The sequence below is a fragment of the Uloborus diversus genome, chromosome 4 (genome assembly GCF_026930045.1).
Source record: "Uloborus diversus isolate 005 chromosome 4, Udiv.v.3.1, whole genome shotgun sequence".
Classification (NCBI taxonomy): Eukaryota; Metazoa; Arthropoda; class Arachnida; order Araneae; family Uloboridae; genus Uloborus; species Uloborus diversus.
Window position 1 is genome coordinate 108,198,527 of NC_072734.1, and position 19,017 is coordinate 108,217,543.

General features: G+C 32.6%; 2 protein-coding genes across 3 annotated transcripts in view; both read right to left on the reverse strand.

Annotated features, from left to right (window-relative positions):
- Positions 1 to 1,264: 1,264 nt before the first annotated feature.
- LOC129219735 (WD repeat-containing protein 27-like) lies at positions 1,265 to 7,176 on the reverse strand. 2 transcript variants are annotated; one of them, XM_054854024.1, is made up of 5 exons: positions 7,057 to 7,176; positions 6,045 to 6,142; positions 5,838 to 5,940; positions 2,517 to 2,618; positions 1,265 to 1,382 (listed from the first exon to the last, which is right to left on the reverse strand). In XM_054854024.1, the coding sequence occupies exons 1-5, from the start codon at positions 7,129 to 7,131 to the stop codon at positions 1,338 to 1,340; spliced, it is 423 nt and encodes a 140-aa protein (XP_054709999.1). In that variant the 5' UTR covers positions 7,132 to 7,176; the 3' UTR covers positions 1,265 to 1,337. The 2 variants fall into 2 exon arrangements, with proteins under 2 accessions (XP_054709999.1, XP_054710000.1); XM_054854025.1 differs by lacking the exon at positions 2,517 to 2,618.
- Positions 7,177 to 13,339: 6,163 nt separating this feature from the next.
- Positions 13,340 to 19,017, reverse strand: part of LOC129220753 (WD repeat-containing protein 27-like) — a 44,245-nt gene continuing 38,567 nt past the window's right edge. The window contains exons 10-11 of the mRNA XM_054855181.1: positions 17,355 to 17,488; positions 13,340 to 13,460 (exon numbers count right to left, since the gene is read on the reverse strand). Of these exons, the coding sequence (XP_054711156.1) occupies positions 13,340 to 13,460; positions 17,355 to 17,488 (255 nt within the window). The remainder of the gene's footprint in view (positions 13,461 to 17,354; positions 17,489 to 19,017) is intronic.

The following is a 19,017-nucleotide window of genomic DNA, read 5'->3' on the forward strand; positions in this document are numbered from 1 at the left end:
TCAAATATTGAAAAAGTTATGAGTGGTTTTAAGTCATGCTCGCTATGTGTTCTTATGCAAAAAGAAAACTAACTTGATTTTTCTCGATGATCGTTTTTTTTTTTTTTTTTTTTTTTTTTTGTGTTTTCGTGTCAAAAGAATCCCTAAGGATTTTTTTCTATTAAAGATACAGCTTTAAAGTAATATTTTTTGCAATTAGGATAATATATTTAACAAAACTGTGCATTGGATAAGCATTTTATAAATTATTCAAATGTTGAGAGCATGTTATACCTTTAAAAACCAAATTTGTTTGAAAAAAATTGTTTTTTTACATAATTGATCACAGAAAATTTTCTAGTAAACACAAAAATGAATGCACAGATTTTTAGAAATGATGATTGTGATCGTTTAGTAAAAAGCTTTATTTATATCAGTTTAAAAACAAAAAAGCCTTTGGGGTTTTTAAAAATTGAAATTTTCCCAATTGTTTTGAATTTTTGGGAAAAGTAAGTAATATTTTAAAATTTTTAAAATAAATTATTGATTACAAAGTAAGCATGTTAGGTTTCAATGAAAAATATAATTTACTTAAATTGAAAAAAATTGCTTGAAAGGTACTGGGACCCCTTAAGTTAAGAAAAGTTGAGCCAATTCCATACAACCTATGTACTTTATAGTTAACTACATTTAGTTCTGTCCTAAAACTAAATTTTTCCATTACTATCCCTGTTAGAAAAGATGTCCTTTTCATGTGCCCAACCCATTAGCCGTTTCATTTTTCCCTAGAAAACAGATGTTCCTAATTCTTCTCTTTAGATACTATCATTATTGCTGTGCTCAAATCAGTGGTGCTCGCGGGCCAGATATGGCCGCAAAGCTGTGGCCCGTAGTTATGTTAAATGTTATGAATCACAATATATATACTAGAGGCTTCCAAAACAATAGTTTTTATTCGCTATTATGAATTATTGTTGCAAATTTCAAGTCCAATAGTTGGATTCTAAACTCTCTGTTCGAAATTGGTTTTGTAAAACTCGGATCAAAACTTCATATTCGTTAAAAAAAAACCTTGTAATAATAATAAAAACAGTTCATGGTTTGAAATTTTCTTCCATTTCTATATTTTCCCATGTTATCTATATAAAAGATATATTTTAATTTTATATGTGTTCTGCCCCACCAGATATATCTTAGAACAAAGTATGGCTCTCAGGTAGAAAAAGGTTGGGCACCACTGGCTTAGATGAAATCTTATATCAACTTTTTGTTTTAAAAACCATAATGGCAAAAAATTATTTTATTTTCTACAATTTAATAGAACAGATGTCACTTGTCTTTTGAAACTTTTATTTCTTTCATCCATATAGAGAGACATTTCCATCCAAACAAGTAGTTAGAAACTAAGGAGAAAAAGTTTATAATGATATAAGTTAATTATAGAATAACATGTATATGAAAAATATTGTGTAGTCAAGTGTGTGCCATTCACTATCAAAATTTTGATTCTAAAAAAATTAATTTGGTTAGGCAAAAATAAAAAAGTACCTTTGAACCTACAAAGGAAATTCAAAAACATTTTTAAAAAGCTAATTTGTGCATGAAATTTTTTTTTTTTTTTGGAAATTTGCTTTTTTAACATTATGTAATCAAAGTAAATAATTAAATTATAGTTTATAATTGGAGCATGTCGGTGATTGAAAAATGTATATATGAGGCTGTGACAAGCAAAGGGATGTAAGTGCCAAAATTGAAAATTTGTAGTTAACCAGTACAAATGGTAGATGAACTTCTCCTCTGTTTTTTGACAAGAGCTGGAACTGGTAGCCCTGGTAGGTGCTGCTATATAGCATGATTTAGAAAAACTTTTCGGTGAAAGCTTACCCAGACAAACAACCTTAAATGCATGAAATACACCACCAGCTCAGTCGTTCCAGCCGAGGATTGTAATTTCATGCTTATTAGCACTCATCAGCCCGGCATAGGAAGTGACTGAGCTGGAGGTGGAAAACCTCTTAAGGAAGCCAAGAGTGTCAAACAAACTGGTGGCTAATGTAGAATTAGCACATACCAGACGAGTGACCGAAGCAATGGTTCGGTTCAATTTCGAAGATTGAAGGCAAGACATAGTACTTTCAGTAAGTTTACCGCCCTCTAGCCAGGGCTAAGGCAGAAATACATGAAATACACCACCAGCTCAGTCATTCCATCTGAGGACTAGTTTCGTGCTTATTCTGTGCTAATTCTATATTAGACACCAGTTTGTTTGGCACTCTTGGCTTCCTTAAAGAGGTTTTCCACCTCCAGCTCAGTTACTTCCTATGCCAGGCTGATGAGTGCTAATAAGCACGAAACTACAGTCCTCGGCTGGAATGACTCAGCTGGTGGTGTATTTCATGTATTTCTGCCTTAGCCCTGGTTAGAGGGTGGTAACTTACTAAAAACTTTAAATGTGTTTTACTTAAAACCTGAAAATGTCCATTCACATCCCTTTGCTTCTCACTGCCTCAAATATATTCATGTTTAAAAATACAAACCTGGGTGTTTTTAGAAATGAATCTTATTCCAGTCACTGTATTGCTATTTTGGTTTTGTACTTTATACAGATAACTTAGTTGCCTTAGGTCATATGTGTAAATCTAAAAAGTAAAATAGCACAAGTTAGTTTATTTTCCATGCAAATAGTTTTACTTTGAATTGATGAGTAGGAAAACCAATCATCTGCTAGGTTTTAACAAAGGAGATAGATGACTAGTTTTCCAACCCATGCATTCAATGCATGTATTTACTTTATAACTAAAAGTAGCTTTGTAAATGAAGTTTGCTTTTACATCAAAATTCGATTGTTAATTTAATGCAAAGAAATAAAGAGATCTCTTACATTAGACAAATGTAGAAAAACTAGTATGTTGTGGCCATCACGAAACTTTCTTCTATAACTTTCTTATAATTCTGATCCCTCCCCATGCTTAAGGAAGAAGCAATATTCCCAACAAAAACAAAATTACACATGCCAAAATTTAACCGACCATCACAATTCCTGATTTATCTCAAAAGCAAAGCAAAGAATGAAAATTGAAAATTATTTTAAAAGCCTTGCTTAAAATAATTACAAACATTTATTTGTTAACAAACACGAGATGGCAACAGTTAAAACTTTTAAATCTAATATTTCCGATCATTTCCATGCAATTAAAATCACGAGATAAACGCAGACGACAGTCTATTACGATTTATCTTTCTTATTGTTGCAATTATAAAGTTATTTTTATTCACACAAATAAAAAAAAATCAGCGACACATGGAGCGATTGGCGTCAAAATTGAACCAAAGCCTGTTTACATATGGATTAACATATATTCCAAATTTCAACCAGAACGTAGCATTACTTCTTGAGATATGGCACTCAAAATGGGAAAAAAAGAACGTTCGATAGCGCCACCGACGCCAAAATAGAATCATTTCTTATACCCTCTAAGGGCTACTTGTCGATAAATTTTTGTTTGATTACGTTCATTATTTCTTGAGATACAGCAGTCACAATTGACGACAAAAAGCGTTCTATAGCTCAACCCCCGTGTGAGCTATTGACACCAAAATTGAATTGGACCAAATATGGACCAAATTTTTTTTTGATTCTGCCAGTTACTTCCTGGGGAATAGCAGTCACACAAAACTCAAAAGACGTCCCATTGATTCTTGCCAAAAACCAATGGGCACAAGTTCACATAGGGGCACATATGTGTACCAAATTTCGTTCGATTTCATGCGGTAGTTTTTGCTGTACAGCGGCCACAAAAAACTGGTCACACACACACACGGATACACAGACACCTTTTCCAAAAATGGTCGAAATGGACTCAGCAGACCTCAAATCGTTCGAATCCTTCGAAAATTTGCACGAATCCAATACTTTCTTCTATATATTAGATATAGAAGAAAGTAACTAGTGAATTTGGCATAGCAACACACCATCTCTTAGTTGGTTTCAAGACCGCCTACCATTCCGTGAACAAAAAACTACTAGTGAAAGAATTTGTAATATCTGAAAAACTTATAAATTTGACATTTATTACGGACATTATTTTGGCATTTATTACATGCTGAAAAAAAACTTAGGGTTAAAATTAAGAATAGTCTCTCAGAGCCTATTGTTTCAAATGAACTCAGACAAGGAGATGCTTCAGCCTGCTTGCTCTTTACTCCTGCCTTCCAAAAAATTGTGAAATTAATTGCGGAACTACAGTAGGCACCACTTTATGTGATCACTTTGGGACAAATTCAATTTGATAACAATAAACCGAAGATACATACATGCAACATGTCCAGCGACTGAATTTTTGCATGAACAAACCAAAAGCATCTTAGGCGGAGTCTGTGGTCACTGAGAACGAACTTTCTGTTGTTTCATTCCTAAAAAAAGTTTACACTGCTATTGAAATCCACAAAATGCCACAAAAAAAGTTAGTCTTGTCAGGGTTTGCCATTGTATTTCTGTTAATTGAGGAACAAAAATGGAAAGTTTTTGAAAAAGTGATAACACTAAACGAAGACGCTGATTACAATAACCGAATTTTTTTAACATGTGTCGACATTCAAATGTTCCGAGACTTTGTGGTTCTGATATATATAACATGAAGTGAATGATAACATTAACCGTGATCACATTAAGCGGCGCCTACTGTATTTTTAACAAGTTGCAGTTAGTTGAGATTTTTGAGTTTGCAGACAACATTGACAATGTCGCACGCACTCCCAAGTCAATTGAAGAGATTTATACATCTTTTGAGGATACAGCCAGAAAAATACATCTAGCAATCAATCAAAATGAAAATCTATGCCCTTTGCCTATCATGGCAACACGTATTTTGAAATTGGGGATGATAAATTTTTAACTTTTAGTAACTTTAGATATTTAGGATAAGAAGTTCTTAATGATATAATGCCCGAGATCTGTAGTAGTCACAACTGATAACCAATGTTTTTTCGGTCTTCCTTACTCCCCTACCCATACTTCTCTACTCTGCGAGACTTGGGGTAAGGACAGAAAAGTTAAAGATATCATTTCTGTTTTTGAAAGAAAAGTTTTAAGAAATTCTTTTGATTATCTAAAATGCAATTATATCTGGAGAAAAAGAACCAACTCTTTTTTTTTTTTTTTGAAATCATTTAAAAAACCAGATGTAATCATATATCGCAATCTAGAGAAGAAAATGGGCAGGACACCTGTGCAGAACGGATGAGAGTCTTACAACAAATAAGGTCTTCTCAGCCAGATCAATCAGCTCCCCCCTCCCTCAAAAAAAGGGTTTACTTAACTTAGGTGGCTTGACTAAAAATTTGAAAAGTAACAAACTGGATATCTCCAGTAAGAGATAAGAGTGCTTGGAATTTGATTCTGCGGAAGGCAGAGGCTGATCCTGGGCTGTCAAGTCATTAAAGAGAAAGATAAATAAAAGCTAAAAAGAATACCCTAATTGGAACTTAAAAAAAAATGTAACAACTTGACATCCTAATTACAAATGCAATTATTTGTAGGAAAAACTTACAAAGTTCATTTTAAAATTTTTATTTGAATACTGTCTAACCACAGATTGTATGGAAAGGCAAACATCCGGTTTGCACGCGGAAATGGAAGCATCTATTAGTTTTCAGGGATGTCAGATTTTGCAGATGTATGTTAGCCTCTAAATTAAGCAGAGGTCTCATTCAAATGAGCGGAATACATGCATAAAATTTTCATTTTTCCCCTCATTCAGATGGAGTTGCCTTAACTGGATGTTCGCCAATTCCATACAATCCGTGGTCAAACAGTATATGAACTGCAATTTTACACAATTCAGTAAAAACTCTCTTACCGATTTATCTTCACTTCCTGAAAGAACATATTTTCCACATGCAGAAAAAGTTGCACCACAAGGAAGGTAACGGCATTTATGTTCTTTATAAGATACAATAACTCTAAGGGAAAATTCCAAATGCATTAAATGTATAAAACTTCGACAAGAGAGGATATTTTAAATTAAAAATGCTTTTATATTGTAGCTTTATAATATTTTACTAACTTCTTGGTTCGTAAATCCCATATCTTTATACCATCTACCACAGCAGAAGTTAAAAATAAATCGTGCATCACTGGATCTTGGCTTGTATAAGGGGATCCCTGGGGAAAATATTTCTTGTTGAGTCAAGATTTATTACAAAAGAATATTTAAAAGAGAATTTATTTATTCGTCTGTCAAATAATTACTTTTAAAAAAAGTAATAAAACTAAAAGTTATGCAGAAAAAACTGGATTTTAAAAGTACTTTCATTATTGTGTTCTGTATTCAGTAACCTCTCATCATATTGCGCTTTTCGTCTGTCTCCAAAACTTAACTTTAAGGGAGACCACTAAAGTAGTAAAATCAATGTATTTTCAACAAATATGCTTTTCTTCCAATAATCAATAATAAAACAGGAACCGGTTCCATTTTGAGCTCGCCACTATTTAAGGAGGGTGCCCTCTACTTTTCGCTGATCCAAAATTTCCTTTTCAACTTTACCTTTTGATATGTTTAAGGGGGTGGGGATAAAAAGTAGTGTTAACCATTATTTACTGTACCAACAAACAATTCCAATATTTTTTATTCTTTCATTTCATTCTAAACATTTGGTAAGATATATTTTTTTATTATTGTTTTTGCTGGGAAATGAAATAGGCTAGATTAGTTTTAGATGCACTGCTTAAAGGTTAGAGAGATAGAAGTTTTTAATGATCTTGGTTATATCGCGTTAACGGATTGTCTCCCGACAAGCTCAAAATAACAAGGGGCTACTGTATTTAATCATCATTAATCTGTTCAATGAAGCATTTTAGGTATAATTTGTATTACTCGATGGAGATGAAAAAAATAATGTTCATGACTTCATACTGAAAACTCAAAAACATCTTTTTTTAATGGTTGATATTAATTGGAATAAAATTTTTCATAATAGACTTCAATAATATACTTAGAGCAAAAATATTTAGGGAACATATAACTAAGAAAATATTAGAAATAAAAAACATAAATAGCTGGAAAAAGTAAAATATACTTCATTTATGGCAATTAAATGAGGTAATCTTGTTCCAGCAGTTTCTTTATGCCATACAACTTTTCCTGTGTTCATGTCAATTATATCAATGGACTTGGATGATCCAGTACACAACACAAGATTTGACAGTAGTTAAGTTTTTAAAAAGAACATTGCATTAATTAATAGTTTAAACTGCATATGTAAAATGGAAAAAATTCAAGACAACAAAACACACGTACACAGAGATCGACAAAAAATAAATTCTTAGAAGCCAGACAAAATTATTTCTCCCAGTTTATGGGCAACTTGAAAAAATGGCTTCTGAAAAAAGAGTTAATTCTCACAATTACAAGTTCTGTTAATTGTTGCTATTATTTTGCTTTTTAATTTTCTGTAACCTTATAACTTGGGTATTTTTTAAAACTTGAGCTCAAATTTCCATAATTAATTGTTCACAGATTTGCAAACCCAAAATTCAGAGTTTCCACACTTCTCATTTTGTTGGGATTTAAGTAATTAATGTTTTTGATTAACAGTCAGACTATAGCATTGTGTAAGAGCATGGCAGTATTTTTCTTAAGTGTTTAGGTTGAAAGGATAGTGCAATACAATCAGGAGAAATGATCCAATTTTCAACGTTTTAAAAACATTTCGGAAATTTTGCTGCACATGAATAAGTTGATCCTTCAATTTTGATCCTTGCTTTTTGTACTTAATCGAGAGTATACAGTGACTCCCAAAAGTGTTCGTACACCTTGAAATTTTGTAGTAAAAGCAAAATAAAGCAAAATTGAATTCGAATATGAAGTTCAATTTTTTTTTTTCACATCATTCCTATGCCATTTTGAATAAAACCCAGTAGTTTTTTTCAAAATATTGCCAGATTTTATTTTTGAAATTTGTCAAAAAACGAAGAGACAGAGAAAAGGTACGACACAAAGGTCATCGTACACTGAAATATTTTCGAATAAATTCATAATTAACATTACCATATGTGGTGTTTTTAATATTTTTGCATTTTAATGATACTGTGAAGTCATTTGCCTTTTAAGTTTTTGTGCATATATTCCCTAATATTCTGCTTACTATTTTAAAATGGCAGGTATGCGTAGAAAACAACAAACACAATTCGAAATTTGATTTTTTCCTCTCACAGTAACCGTAAATTGGTTTGAAATGTCTCTAAATTGGTTAATTTATACCATTCTATAGTGAAGTGCTTAATAAAATGCTTTGAAGACAAGAATCAGATCGAAAACAAGGTAAGAAAATGTCAACTGGCAAAGTTAACAAAGCGTTATTAGAGGTTTACAGTTAAAAAAAAAAAACATGAAAAATACATATTTCAGAACAGAAAAAGTTTCTGCAGAACTGAATGAAACATTTTACGTTTAATTTTTACCTAAAATTGTTCGCTAAGGTTTCTGATTAGCTGGATTAAATGAAACTTCTTCCCACAGAAATTTTCTTGTTCGTGCGAAAAACAGTAAGCTTATGCTTTCCGTTGTAAAATCAATGATAAATAAGCTCAAAACGTTTTGGAACAACGTGTTACTTATAGATGAAAATAAATTCAACTTTTGGGTTAAATTGTTGTATAATTGTAAATGGAAGAAAAGAATGACGAATTTAATCTTAGGAGCTTAGTTGGATCAGTTAATCAGGACGGTGAAGGTGTTTTTGAGTGAGGGTGCATCTCAGCATCAGGACTTGGAAATTTGGAATTTTTTTGTGAAAAAATTGATTATGCTGTTCATTTAAATATTTTAAAAAACAATTTTAAACTATTAGCCCAAAATTTGGTAATCGTAAACAACTTTGTTTTTTGAACGTTAAGAAGCACACGTTCGCGTTTGGTGCCTCAAAATTTGTCCTTAAGCTTAGAAATATCTCCTCAATCGCCAGATTTAAACTTAATGGAACATATTTGGAGATATCTGGTGGCTAGATTATGAAAATACACCATTGAAACGAAAAGTGAACTAGAAACAGTAAGACTCGTAGTGCGGCTGAACACTTACTCAGAAATTGCACAAAAAAAGAAAGAAAAAACAACGAAATCTATTCCCAGATGTTTAAAAGCTGTTGTTGTTACTGCATGATATTCTACTAAATAATAATTTTGTAAAAAGTTAGATTATTTACTAATTTTTTGACATTTTTTCAAAGTGTACGAAGACTTTTGTGAGATAAAATTTCTGCCACTTTTTGGTTTTTGATTTTTAAAAAATTAAGTTTTAATGTTTTATTAAAAATTTTCATGTAGTTTTGTTAAAAATAGATCATAGATCTTATAATAAAATACCTATTTCGAAATATTAATTTTAACCAATGGATAAGGGCCTATTTCATTGAAAGTCGTAGGTGTACGAACACTTTTGGGTGCCATTGTATATAATATTTCATTCGATTAAAGTTTAAAACCTTTCTAAAGTTCTAAATCAATTTTTGCGTCTTAGTTTTTATATCCTCCGTGTTAATATTTGAAACAACTCAAAAATTGACAAATTACACTACCCGTAAATATACCGAATTAGGGATCTTATACTGAAGAAAATTTAATAGCAATGTTCTAACAAAATAGAATTACTTTACTGGTGGACATCACTAAATTCCGTTTTTGGACTTTCAGTTAAAGAAAAACAAACTTACTTGATGAACAGAAACAGAGTTCATACTCTCTGGTAAAACCTGGAGTTGTCAGGGAAAATGACATAGATAAAAATGTCACGGAAAAGTCAGGAAAATTTACAATTTTGCCTAAAAAAATTTTTTTCCTAGGGAGTTTTGTACCATGAGATCTAATCTTCGTTTTTATCGATGTTTCCTGAAAAAAACTGTAAAAGTTTTGAGGTCAAGTGACGCTGGTAAAAAAAAGGGCAGCCCAAAAAGAAAAAAAAGCTTCTGTGGACCATTTTTGCCCCTCAATAGTTCTCAAGAAAAAAATGCCTAGGGTGAACAGGTATTATGCACAAACTCAACAAAGGAGAAGACAATTTACTGCTTCTGAAGCGCAATCCTGCAGATGGTAGGGTCGATCGGGAAAATCATCTTCTTTATCGAAAAAGTCTTATCAGCCATGTGTGAAACGAAGTCGCCATGTTTGGTCTTTCGTAAGATGGAAGTAGACACAATGCTTAAATGCCTAAGTTTCCAAAATCAAAGCAGAATTAGATGTTTTCTTTAATTTCAAACAACAAAAAATACTACAAAATATGCTGCAAATCGTGTTTTTTTTTTTTTTTGAGCAATCACGATTGCTTATTGTTCTCATTTGACCGTCCTTGGCGTTGTGGTTCCTTTTTCAGCTTGAACCAGGAGCCTCTGCAGCACCACTGGCCTCTGCAGGCGCATAGGAATCCCCTTTTCCTGGTCGGAGGTGTCCATGTCCTGTACACACACATGCTCACACACATACACACTCACATATACACACATGCCTACGTGCATACACACAGGTCAACTCATACACACAAGCCTACACATGCGCGCCTACGCACAAACACACACACAAGTATACACACATAACTGCCCAGGAGCAGGCACAATCTTGGGGGGGACTGGAGCCGTTTCTAGAAACAATAACTCCAATGAGTAGGGCCCTGTCGCAACTCGTGATTGCAAAATCCATAATTTGAATTCAAAATGTCAGAATTCAAATTAATTTCTTTTCTTTTTTTTAAATATGTAATTTTCTTCAGAAATGAAAAATTTTGTTCTTAAAACTTAATCTTATCTTCATTGCCTTGGACGCAAATGTGCTAAACATTTTTCAACTGAATTGTAGTTTCATGAAGATTCATTATTTTAAAATTGTTTTCATGCTACAAATTCAAAAAATTATTTACAGTGACCTCTCATTCATACGCGACCAAAGGGGTCAACGAAATTTTCGCGCACAAGTGAGATTCACGCATAAGTGAAAAACCCCAAAAATAAGCTTAAATACAGTAAATTATCAACAGTTATAGTAATACTAATAGTACACTACTGATACTAATGAACAAATATGCACATAATTTTCATTTATGCATTGTAATTTAATAAAAATGTAAAATTTGAAGTTGCACGTTTTGTCATTTTTTATACACTGTACAGTATGTAAGCGAATTCCACAAAACTAAAAACTGTCGCGTGATCAGTGTCATAGTCTGTCATGATACAAAAGATCCTCAATAGGCTATGTCAATACTTTCCGCTTCACCACGACTTTTAGGAAGGTCAACCTTTTCGCATGTAAGCCGTTCTCCCCTGTTGATGTCAATCACAAGACTAACTGCACCCCCAATTGCACACTTGCGCGAAAAAAACGCGTTCTTGGAAACATTTTGAACATTGGAATAAAGGTGTGTGAAAGCATTGCAAGAGACATCAAGAAGGGTACAAATCTTCCGATAAGCAAAGCGTGAATAGGCGATTTAACTGAAACTTGAAAATTTTTAATCGCGCATAAGTGAAAAGTGTATTATAGGTTTCGCGTATAAATGAACAAGAGTTAACATTGTTTTCCTATATCGCTGGCCGGGCCCGTGAGAAAAACGCGCATAAGTGAAAAACGCGTATAACAGAGGTCGTGTATAAGCGAGAGATCACTGTATTAATATTTGACGTAGCCGCCATATTTGATCATTCCCAAGATGGCAGTACACAATACTTTTAAAATGCCTAAGTGTCCGAAAATGGCATTGGATGTTTATTGCAATGCAATTTATTGATAACAAAATGCAAAATGTGCCCTTTTATTTCCGGATAATTCGTAATTATTTTCTGGAACAATGCAAAATTTTATGTCCATAACATTTTTTTTATTTTAATTGATTTAGACGCTTTTGTGTTAAAAACTAACTATTTTGTCCTAATTGTAATCTTTTAAGGATTATTAATTATTTATAACTACTTTTATGCTACAAATTCAAAAATCTACTTATTATCTTAAAATTTTTTACTTAGTCGCCATATTTGGTCGTTTACATGATGGAAGTAGACATAAATTTACAAAAGCAGAATTGGATGTTTAACTCAATGTAAACTATTGACAGTAAATGTGCAATTAATTATGAATTTTTAAAAACTAATTTTTTTCTAGAAAAGAAAAATTTAATTTTAATGTAAGCATCCTTTATATGCAAAAGTAAAAAAAACTGATGATGATTGGCATAGGCCTATGATAGACGGATGTTAATTTTTGTTATTATGTGTTACATGGTATGCCCATCGATGCAACAATAATAATTTATTATTTATACTGAAAAATAGCTTTGTACTTTGTTCAATATGTTTTCTGTTACATACTAATAAGAAAATGAAAAGAAGAATTGTAAACCAAAAGCGGAGAAAGATTGCTGCATGATTACAGCAAAACACTAATATGCATGACATGTGGCATCAAAGAAACACTAAACTAAGTTGAAGATACTTTGTTTTGAACTAGTAGTAAACGAATGAAAGCAATTTTGAACAAAATTTTAGAAAAAAAACCTTAAATTTTGAAATAAAAAAATTAAAAAAAGTCCAGGATTTTTTTTTTTTAATCTACAAGTGGAAAAGTTTCAGTTCTTGCTACTTTAAACATTGCAATGCATTGCTACTTTAAACAATTTAATTATTTTGAAAATATTGTTACTTAAACTTAATTTTGAATGAAGCGAGTAACCTGGAATTTTCTAAAAATTAAACTGGAAAAGGTTCACTTTTTTAACCACAAGTGTATAAACCCTGAACAATCCGTCAGCCAATTTTTTTTTTAAGAAGGAATGCTGTGAACACAGTACTGAAATGAGGCACTCATCCATTATGAGTGTTCGAACAGAGTTACCAGTTAATCCAAATTTCATGTCGTTGATGACATAAATGGTTAGTGCAGTAAGTGTCCATTGCTGTGTTTGTTGCTCATCTTTGTACTTTGTCATATTTTCATTGCTCTGTTCAAGTTCTTACCTAATGCTTTGTTTACCATTTGTGCATTAGTTACATGCTCTTAGCCAGGATCATTAATGTCACAATCAATCCAATCAGTAACATTATCCTCTTTGACATTTTCTTCACCAATAATAAGTTTCTCTAAATTGGCTAAACCATGAATAGGGCCATCCTCATTCGTTTCAGAATCCACCAAAGTTTTTCCGTGTTCAAATTATGTAAAAAGGGTCAAGAACTCAACTAAAATCTTTGAAATAGACTCCATTCAATGGATGGGAATTCAGGAGGGGGATTGAGGCTTTTAGAGTTCATTGTACTGAAATATGGTGGTATTAAAAAGAGTTCAAAAAGATAGATTATAAAAAGCACAGAAGTAGATAGATTATAAAAAAACAGTAAAAAGGATACTAGAGAAAAATTGATTAATTGCTGCAAAAGTAGTTATCTTTTTCATATTCAGAGGAATTCTTTTGATTAGTTTTGAACAGCTTTTGTTAATATTACTGAAAAGAAATTTTAATAAGTTAAGAAAAACAGATCTTACCCATAAAAAGGCATAGAATAAAACAGTATATTTTATGGATGAAAGTTTTGAACAGCAAAAGAGTTTCAATTTTGAGCCCTTTTGGAAATGTTTTATACACTGGTGTAAGAAATTAAGAAAATATTCAGATTTAGTCAATTATTTCCAGAACTACTGGACCGATTTCAATGAAATTTGGTATGTACATACGTTGAAACAATACAAACCAAATAGGCATCTAAAATTTAAAATATGCAAGCATGGTCATAAAAAACGCTCGTTATACTCGGATGGTATAAAACAGCGGTTGCAAAATTGAACAAAAAAATATGTTAGTAGAGGATATGATAATCTGTAACAGACATATAGACCTTGCAGGTAACTCCTTACTTGAAATGAAGCAGTTTATGGAATCCTGGGGTAATTTTTTTCACTCATTCAACAATGCTATACTCAGGCTGTAGAGGGTCCTCAGAGGAATATTGCGAGTTGGTATTGCCCTCCCAAGAGCGTCCCAGACATGCTCTATAGGATTGGAGTCTAGAGATCTGCTTGGCCAATCTATCTTGTGAATATCCTCCCGTTCAGAAAATTCGTCAACCAGAAGGATTCTGTGGTCTTGTGTAAACATCCATTAAAATTAACTCAGGGTTAACAGCGCCCCTCAAGAAGTGAGCATAGGGCTCCAAGACGAAATCCCTATACCTCACAACTGTAACAGAGCCTCTCTCAAAGACATGGAGGGGCATGCAGCCATCCAACATGATGCCTGCCCAAACCATAAAAGCTCCTCATCCATAATGGTTGATTTTGCGGTTATTGGATAGTAGGTAGTGGTTCCCGGTTCAGCTTAACCAACTATTATTGTCCTACGTTCATTGGATAGAAGCAGAAACCCACTACCTACCCTCCAATATGCGCGAAATTGACCATTATGAGGGTGTTGTTTTTACGGTCTGAACAGGCATCATGTTGGGTGGCCACACCCCTCCATGTCTTTGAGAGAGGCTCTTTGACATTTGCGAGGAATAGAGATGTGGTCTTGGAGCCCTAATGGATGTTAATGCAGGGCCACAGAGCTCTTCAGGTCGACGAATTTCTGGAAGGGGAGGATATTCACTGGAGAATTAGCCAAGCAGATCTCTAGACTCCAATCCTATAGAGCATGTCTGGGGCACTCTCGGGAGAGCAACAGCAACTTGCAAAACCTCTCCGGGGACCATCCATAGTCTGAGAACAGAGTTATTGAACGAGTGGAAACAATTGCCCCAGGATCCCATAAACAGGGATGAGAGTGGTCAGAGAGCAAAGAGGAGGAAATACAAAAAAAAAAAAAAAAAAACCTAAAAAGGTTGATATCCAAAAACATTTCGTGAAAGGGTTGATATCCCAAAACCATATCAAAATAGAATCTAGAAGCTATGATATTCAAAAATTCAACAAAAATGGCTAATTTACCAGTTTTAAAGGTAATACGTATTTAATTAAGTATAAGTAACAATTTTGTACAATTTGCTGCATTGTACCATTTCTTGCTAGAGTATTTAATCTTAAATAAATCTAAATTTTGAAAAGAGGCAACAATTTCTAACCAGTGAGTCCTTGAACAAAGGGTTGGGGGAGTCAGAGGTCAATCTTGGCTGCATCACTCAATAGTGTCAACTTTTCATATTTTTTAGAGAAAAATACATTTTTTTCATTAAAAACATTTGCGTTTATAGTGTTAAACGAGTAAGAACATAAATTTTAAAATTAAGTCTGTTTGTAAAGTAAAAATTTACAACAGAGAAAAGTCTAAAATTTCTTTATGTGGTAAAACATACTTTTCACAGAAAAATTGAAAATAAATAAATATATAAACGATTGGTTATCTTTTTCCTTGCATTGGAACCCAAAATTTGTTTTTAAAAGCTTCCTAATACGATTTTGGAATCAAAAGAACAACTTGCAGCTGCCTCATTTAATCATGAAATCTCAAAACTGTTAACAGGCTGTAAAGCCTAAACCATTTGAGATTCACCATAAATATTTTCTACACTGACTTAAATACACAAAAAAAGTAACCATGCCAAGTTTCAAAAAATTCGAAACTGTGGGTGCTAACCCACGTTTTTTTGATTGACTTCTGAATTTTTTCGAAAATAAAATAAAGAAATAAAAATATTATTGAAATGATGAATAAAATAAGCAGATATAAGGTAGCATACAGTAAAAAACCATCCAACATTAAAAATAATTGAAATACTTGCAGGATGCAAAAAGATTGAAATCTCAAACGAGGCATGTAACTTTCGGCGCAGCACGTGTTTGACATCGTTGGCATGATTCCAAAACATACATTTTCGGCAGATATCGCGGAGGATGAAGATTCGATTGGAAAAAATAGAAAGAATAAGAAATCGAGTACCAAAAATTCGAAAAAATCATATTTTTTTCCAATTTTTGGGGAAAATAAGGCCTGAAAGAGGCAAAAAAAGGAGGAAAAGGAGGAAAGGTTTTAAAAGCCAGAAGAAAAAGCCGGAATTCCGGCAAAAGCCGGAAAAATCTCATCTCTGCATAAACTACTTCATTTCAAGTATGGAGTCACACTGCAAGGTCTATAGGTTTGTTAGAGGGGGGGGGGGGCATACCCCCATTAACACATTTTGTTGTTCAACTTTGCAACCGCTGTTTCATACCATCTAACTCTAACGAGTGTTATTTATGATCATTTGTGTGTATCTGTATTTTAAATCTTGGATGGTTATTTGTTTTGCATTGTTTCAATGAATGTACATACTAAATTTCATTAAAATCGGCCCAGTAGTTCTGGAGATTAATTGACCATATCTGAAAATTCTCTTTTATTTCTTACACCAGTGTAGAATAGGTCAAAATTACAGAGAAACTGATCATAAAGGTAAAAGGAGGAGCATAATTCCTCCCACGACCAGGGGCACAGAAATTTTATGGCCCGTAACAAATGACTTTTCCTGACCCCCCTCAATATTGTTTACCCCTATATTTTACGCTAAGTTTAAAAAATATTGGGCCCGCCCCCATTGGAAAAAATGGAAATACCAGAGTGAAAAAATATACATATGATGAATTTCCATTAGTCATAAAAAGAAAAATGGAAGCACTTCCGTAAAATTATGTTGGGCATAGTATTTTTCCACAGTTACAAAAACCAAACATTGAGAAGAATGAAGAAACAAAGATCAAAACAGCCTGGCCTCTGAATTATGTTTACATTATTTTAGAGATTCAACACTAAACATACAACTAACTGGTCAAAAGACAGGTAATGAGCTTTTGCATTGAAAATACGCACATCATCTTTTGCACATTACTTCATAACTTTATTTATTCCATAAAATAATTATTTTATAGTTTTTTTGAAAAAAAGGGAAAAAAAATCAGCTTCAATGGCACAGCCTCCAAACTCCACACACTTCTTATGACCCTCACTTTTTTGGTTTGCCTGCTACCTATGGATCCATCCTTATTACTAAACTTCAATTTTTTCCCGTGCTTCAAACCAACAAGTCATGCTTTATAAGAAATAGCTACACCTTTTTGCAAGCACTCAATTTTAAAAAGTTAATTAATAACCTTGAACTAAGAAGATAGTTTTAGTCTGTAATTGTGACAAAATTTTTGATCTACTAAATGGCATCAATATTAAACTACCTGAGATAAATATTAAAATTAATTCACAAATGCAAGCGTAAACAAGTAACATTTAGGTGCATGTATGAGTTAAAGAAAAAAAAATATTTTCAGTTTTATAGTAAGACATACAGAAATGCATTAATTTATAAAGCAATTCCTATAAAATATTTTGTTTGTGTAATTATAATAAATAAACTATTCATGTAACTAATACACTTACTTTCGTATTCCAGAATTTTCCATGTGAATTTTGTAATCAAAAATATGAAGTGCGTTTCCAGATGCTGCTAAAATAAACTTGTCAAGGTAATAAAATTGTGCTTGTTCAACTTCTTCCTTAAAGCGAAATTTTTTCTGAAATTAAATGAAAAGTGATTCTAGATGATTCTAGATCAAAAGAAAAAGATGAAAATTATTTTTAATAAAATACTGCAATCTGCATTCACTAATAAGAATTCTGAAATAGAGTCAAACTCGCTCTTAAAGAGAGTGAAGGGAACAAGATGTTAGTTCATTACAACCGAGTGCTTGTGAAAAAACGGATTCAGGAAAAGATTCACAAAAATCCAATCATGCTTGCTTTGTTTGTTTTCTGTTTCTGTGCAGTGCTAGAGAAATTGATATTCTGCTGGAGAAATACATGGTCTGGAAAACATTATCATTTGCATTTCTGCCTTTGAAAAAAGTTTTCAAAGGCAGAATTCTTTTTCTGCAGATCAAAATCCAATGTTAAGGGGTCGGTTCATATTTATTGTTATCATCGTTGCTCAAACTATGCTTTTTCATCTGCTTTAGCTTGAATTTGAGCTACAATGTCCTTGGAAATAAGTATCTTGGATGTGGAAACATTGGTTTCAACAAATATATAATTTTCAAATAATTCTCTATTCCACAAATTAAATAAAAAGTACCGACATCACCTATTCTCAGGATTTATGACTGGTCATTAACTTTCTGTTGACATCTGAATGTTATAAGAAGTTTTCCAAAAAAGTATCAGCTGAGCTGGAAGTCAATTGAAATTTGATTAATCACAAAGTATTGCTTGTTTTAAGTGCGGTTTTCTTGTTAAAAGCAAGATTTGCTCCCATAGATTTAACATTGCACCAACCAAGTACTTCTGATTTCCTCATTAAATACCGGTTCTCATTAAATCAGGGCACATTATAAGCAAGTTCGACACCAATATTACTTAGATATGCGTAATACAAAATGGCATCTGATTCGAAACTGAAATTGCATGGAACGATTGAAAATCAACTAAAAATAAGTGACACACATATTACAATATATCACAAAGCCCTAATATGCGGTCTGTTTTTCAATCTGTTAAATTTTGTTGCACACATCAGGGAGTTTTTCTCAATAGTTAGTATTATCTTTACTAATATTATAAATAGAGAGGGCAGTTTTTTGTGTGTTTATATGTTCGAGGTAATCTCCGGAACCACTGCACCTATTTGAAAAATTCTTTCACTATATGAAAGGTGCTATCTTACTGAGTAACATAGGCTATAATTCGCAAAAAAATCCGATAAATAGTTCTTTTTTTATTCAAATTTAGGCCCAAATTTCACGTAAATTGCCTATTATTGGCTACTAAAGGGGTGAAAAATTACTTGCACATATTAATATTATATATCGTTAAAAAGGGTAGAATTTTCTACGTTCTAAACAATTTATTTCAATGCTCTAACCTTATTACGGCGGGAGTAATTTGCGTTTTTAACTCGAACGTTTTTAGGCTTAGCTGAAATTTAGGCACTACTTTCTTCATTAAATATATCAATAAAAAGTGGAGGAATTGTCCCACAGTTTTCTTTTTGACAGCATTGGAAAAAGCGAGATTTTTTACTCCAGATCTCTCTCGACCTTTGGTCGAA

What these genes read in the sequence shown, in the direction of transcription:
- LOC129219735 (XM_054854024.1), bottom strand. Translation starts at nt 7,131, where the DNA reads ATGAACACAGGAAAAGTTGTATGGCATAAAGAAACTGCTGGAACAAGA. An exon ending in TGGGATTTACGAACCAAGAA is followed by an intron (nt 5,941 to 6,044) that starts GTTAGTAAAATA and finishes ATTTTCCCTTAG; the next exon opens with AGTTATTGTATCTTATAAAG. An exon ending in TCATTTCTAAAAACACCCAG is followed by an intron (nt 1,383 to 2,516) that starts GTTTGTATTTTT and finishes TTTTCTCCTTAG; the next exon opens with TTTCTAACTACTTGTTTGGA.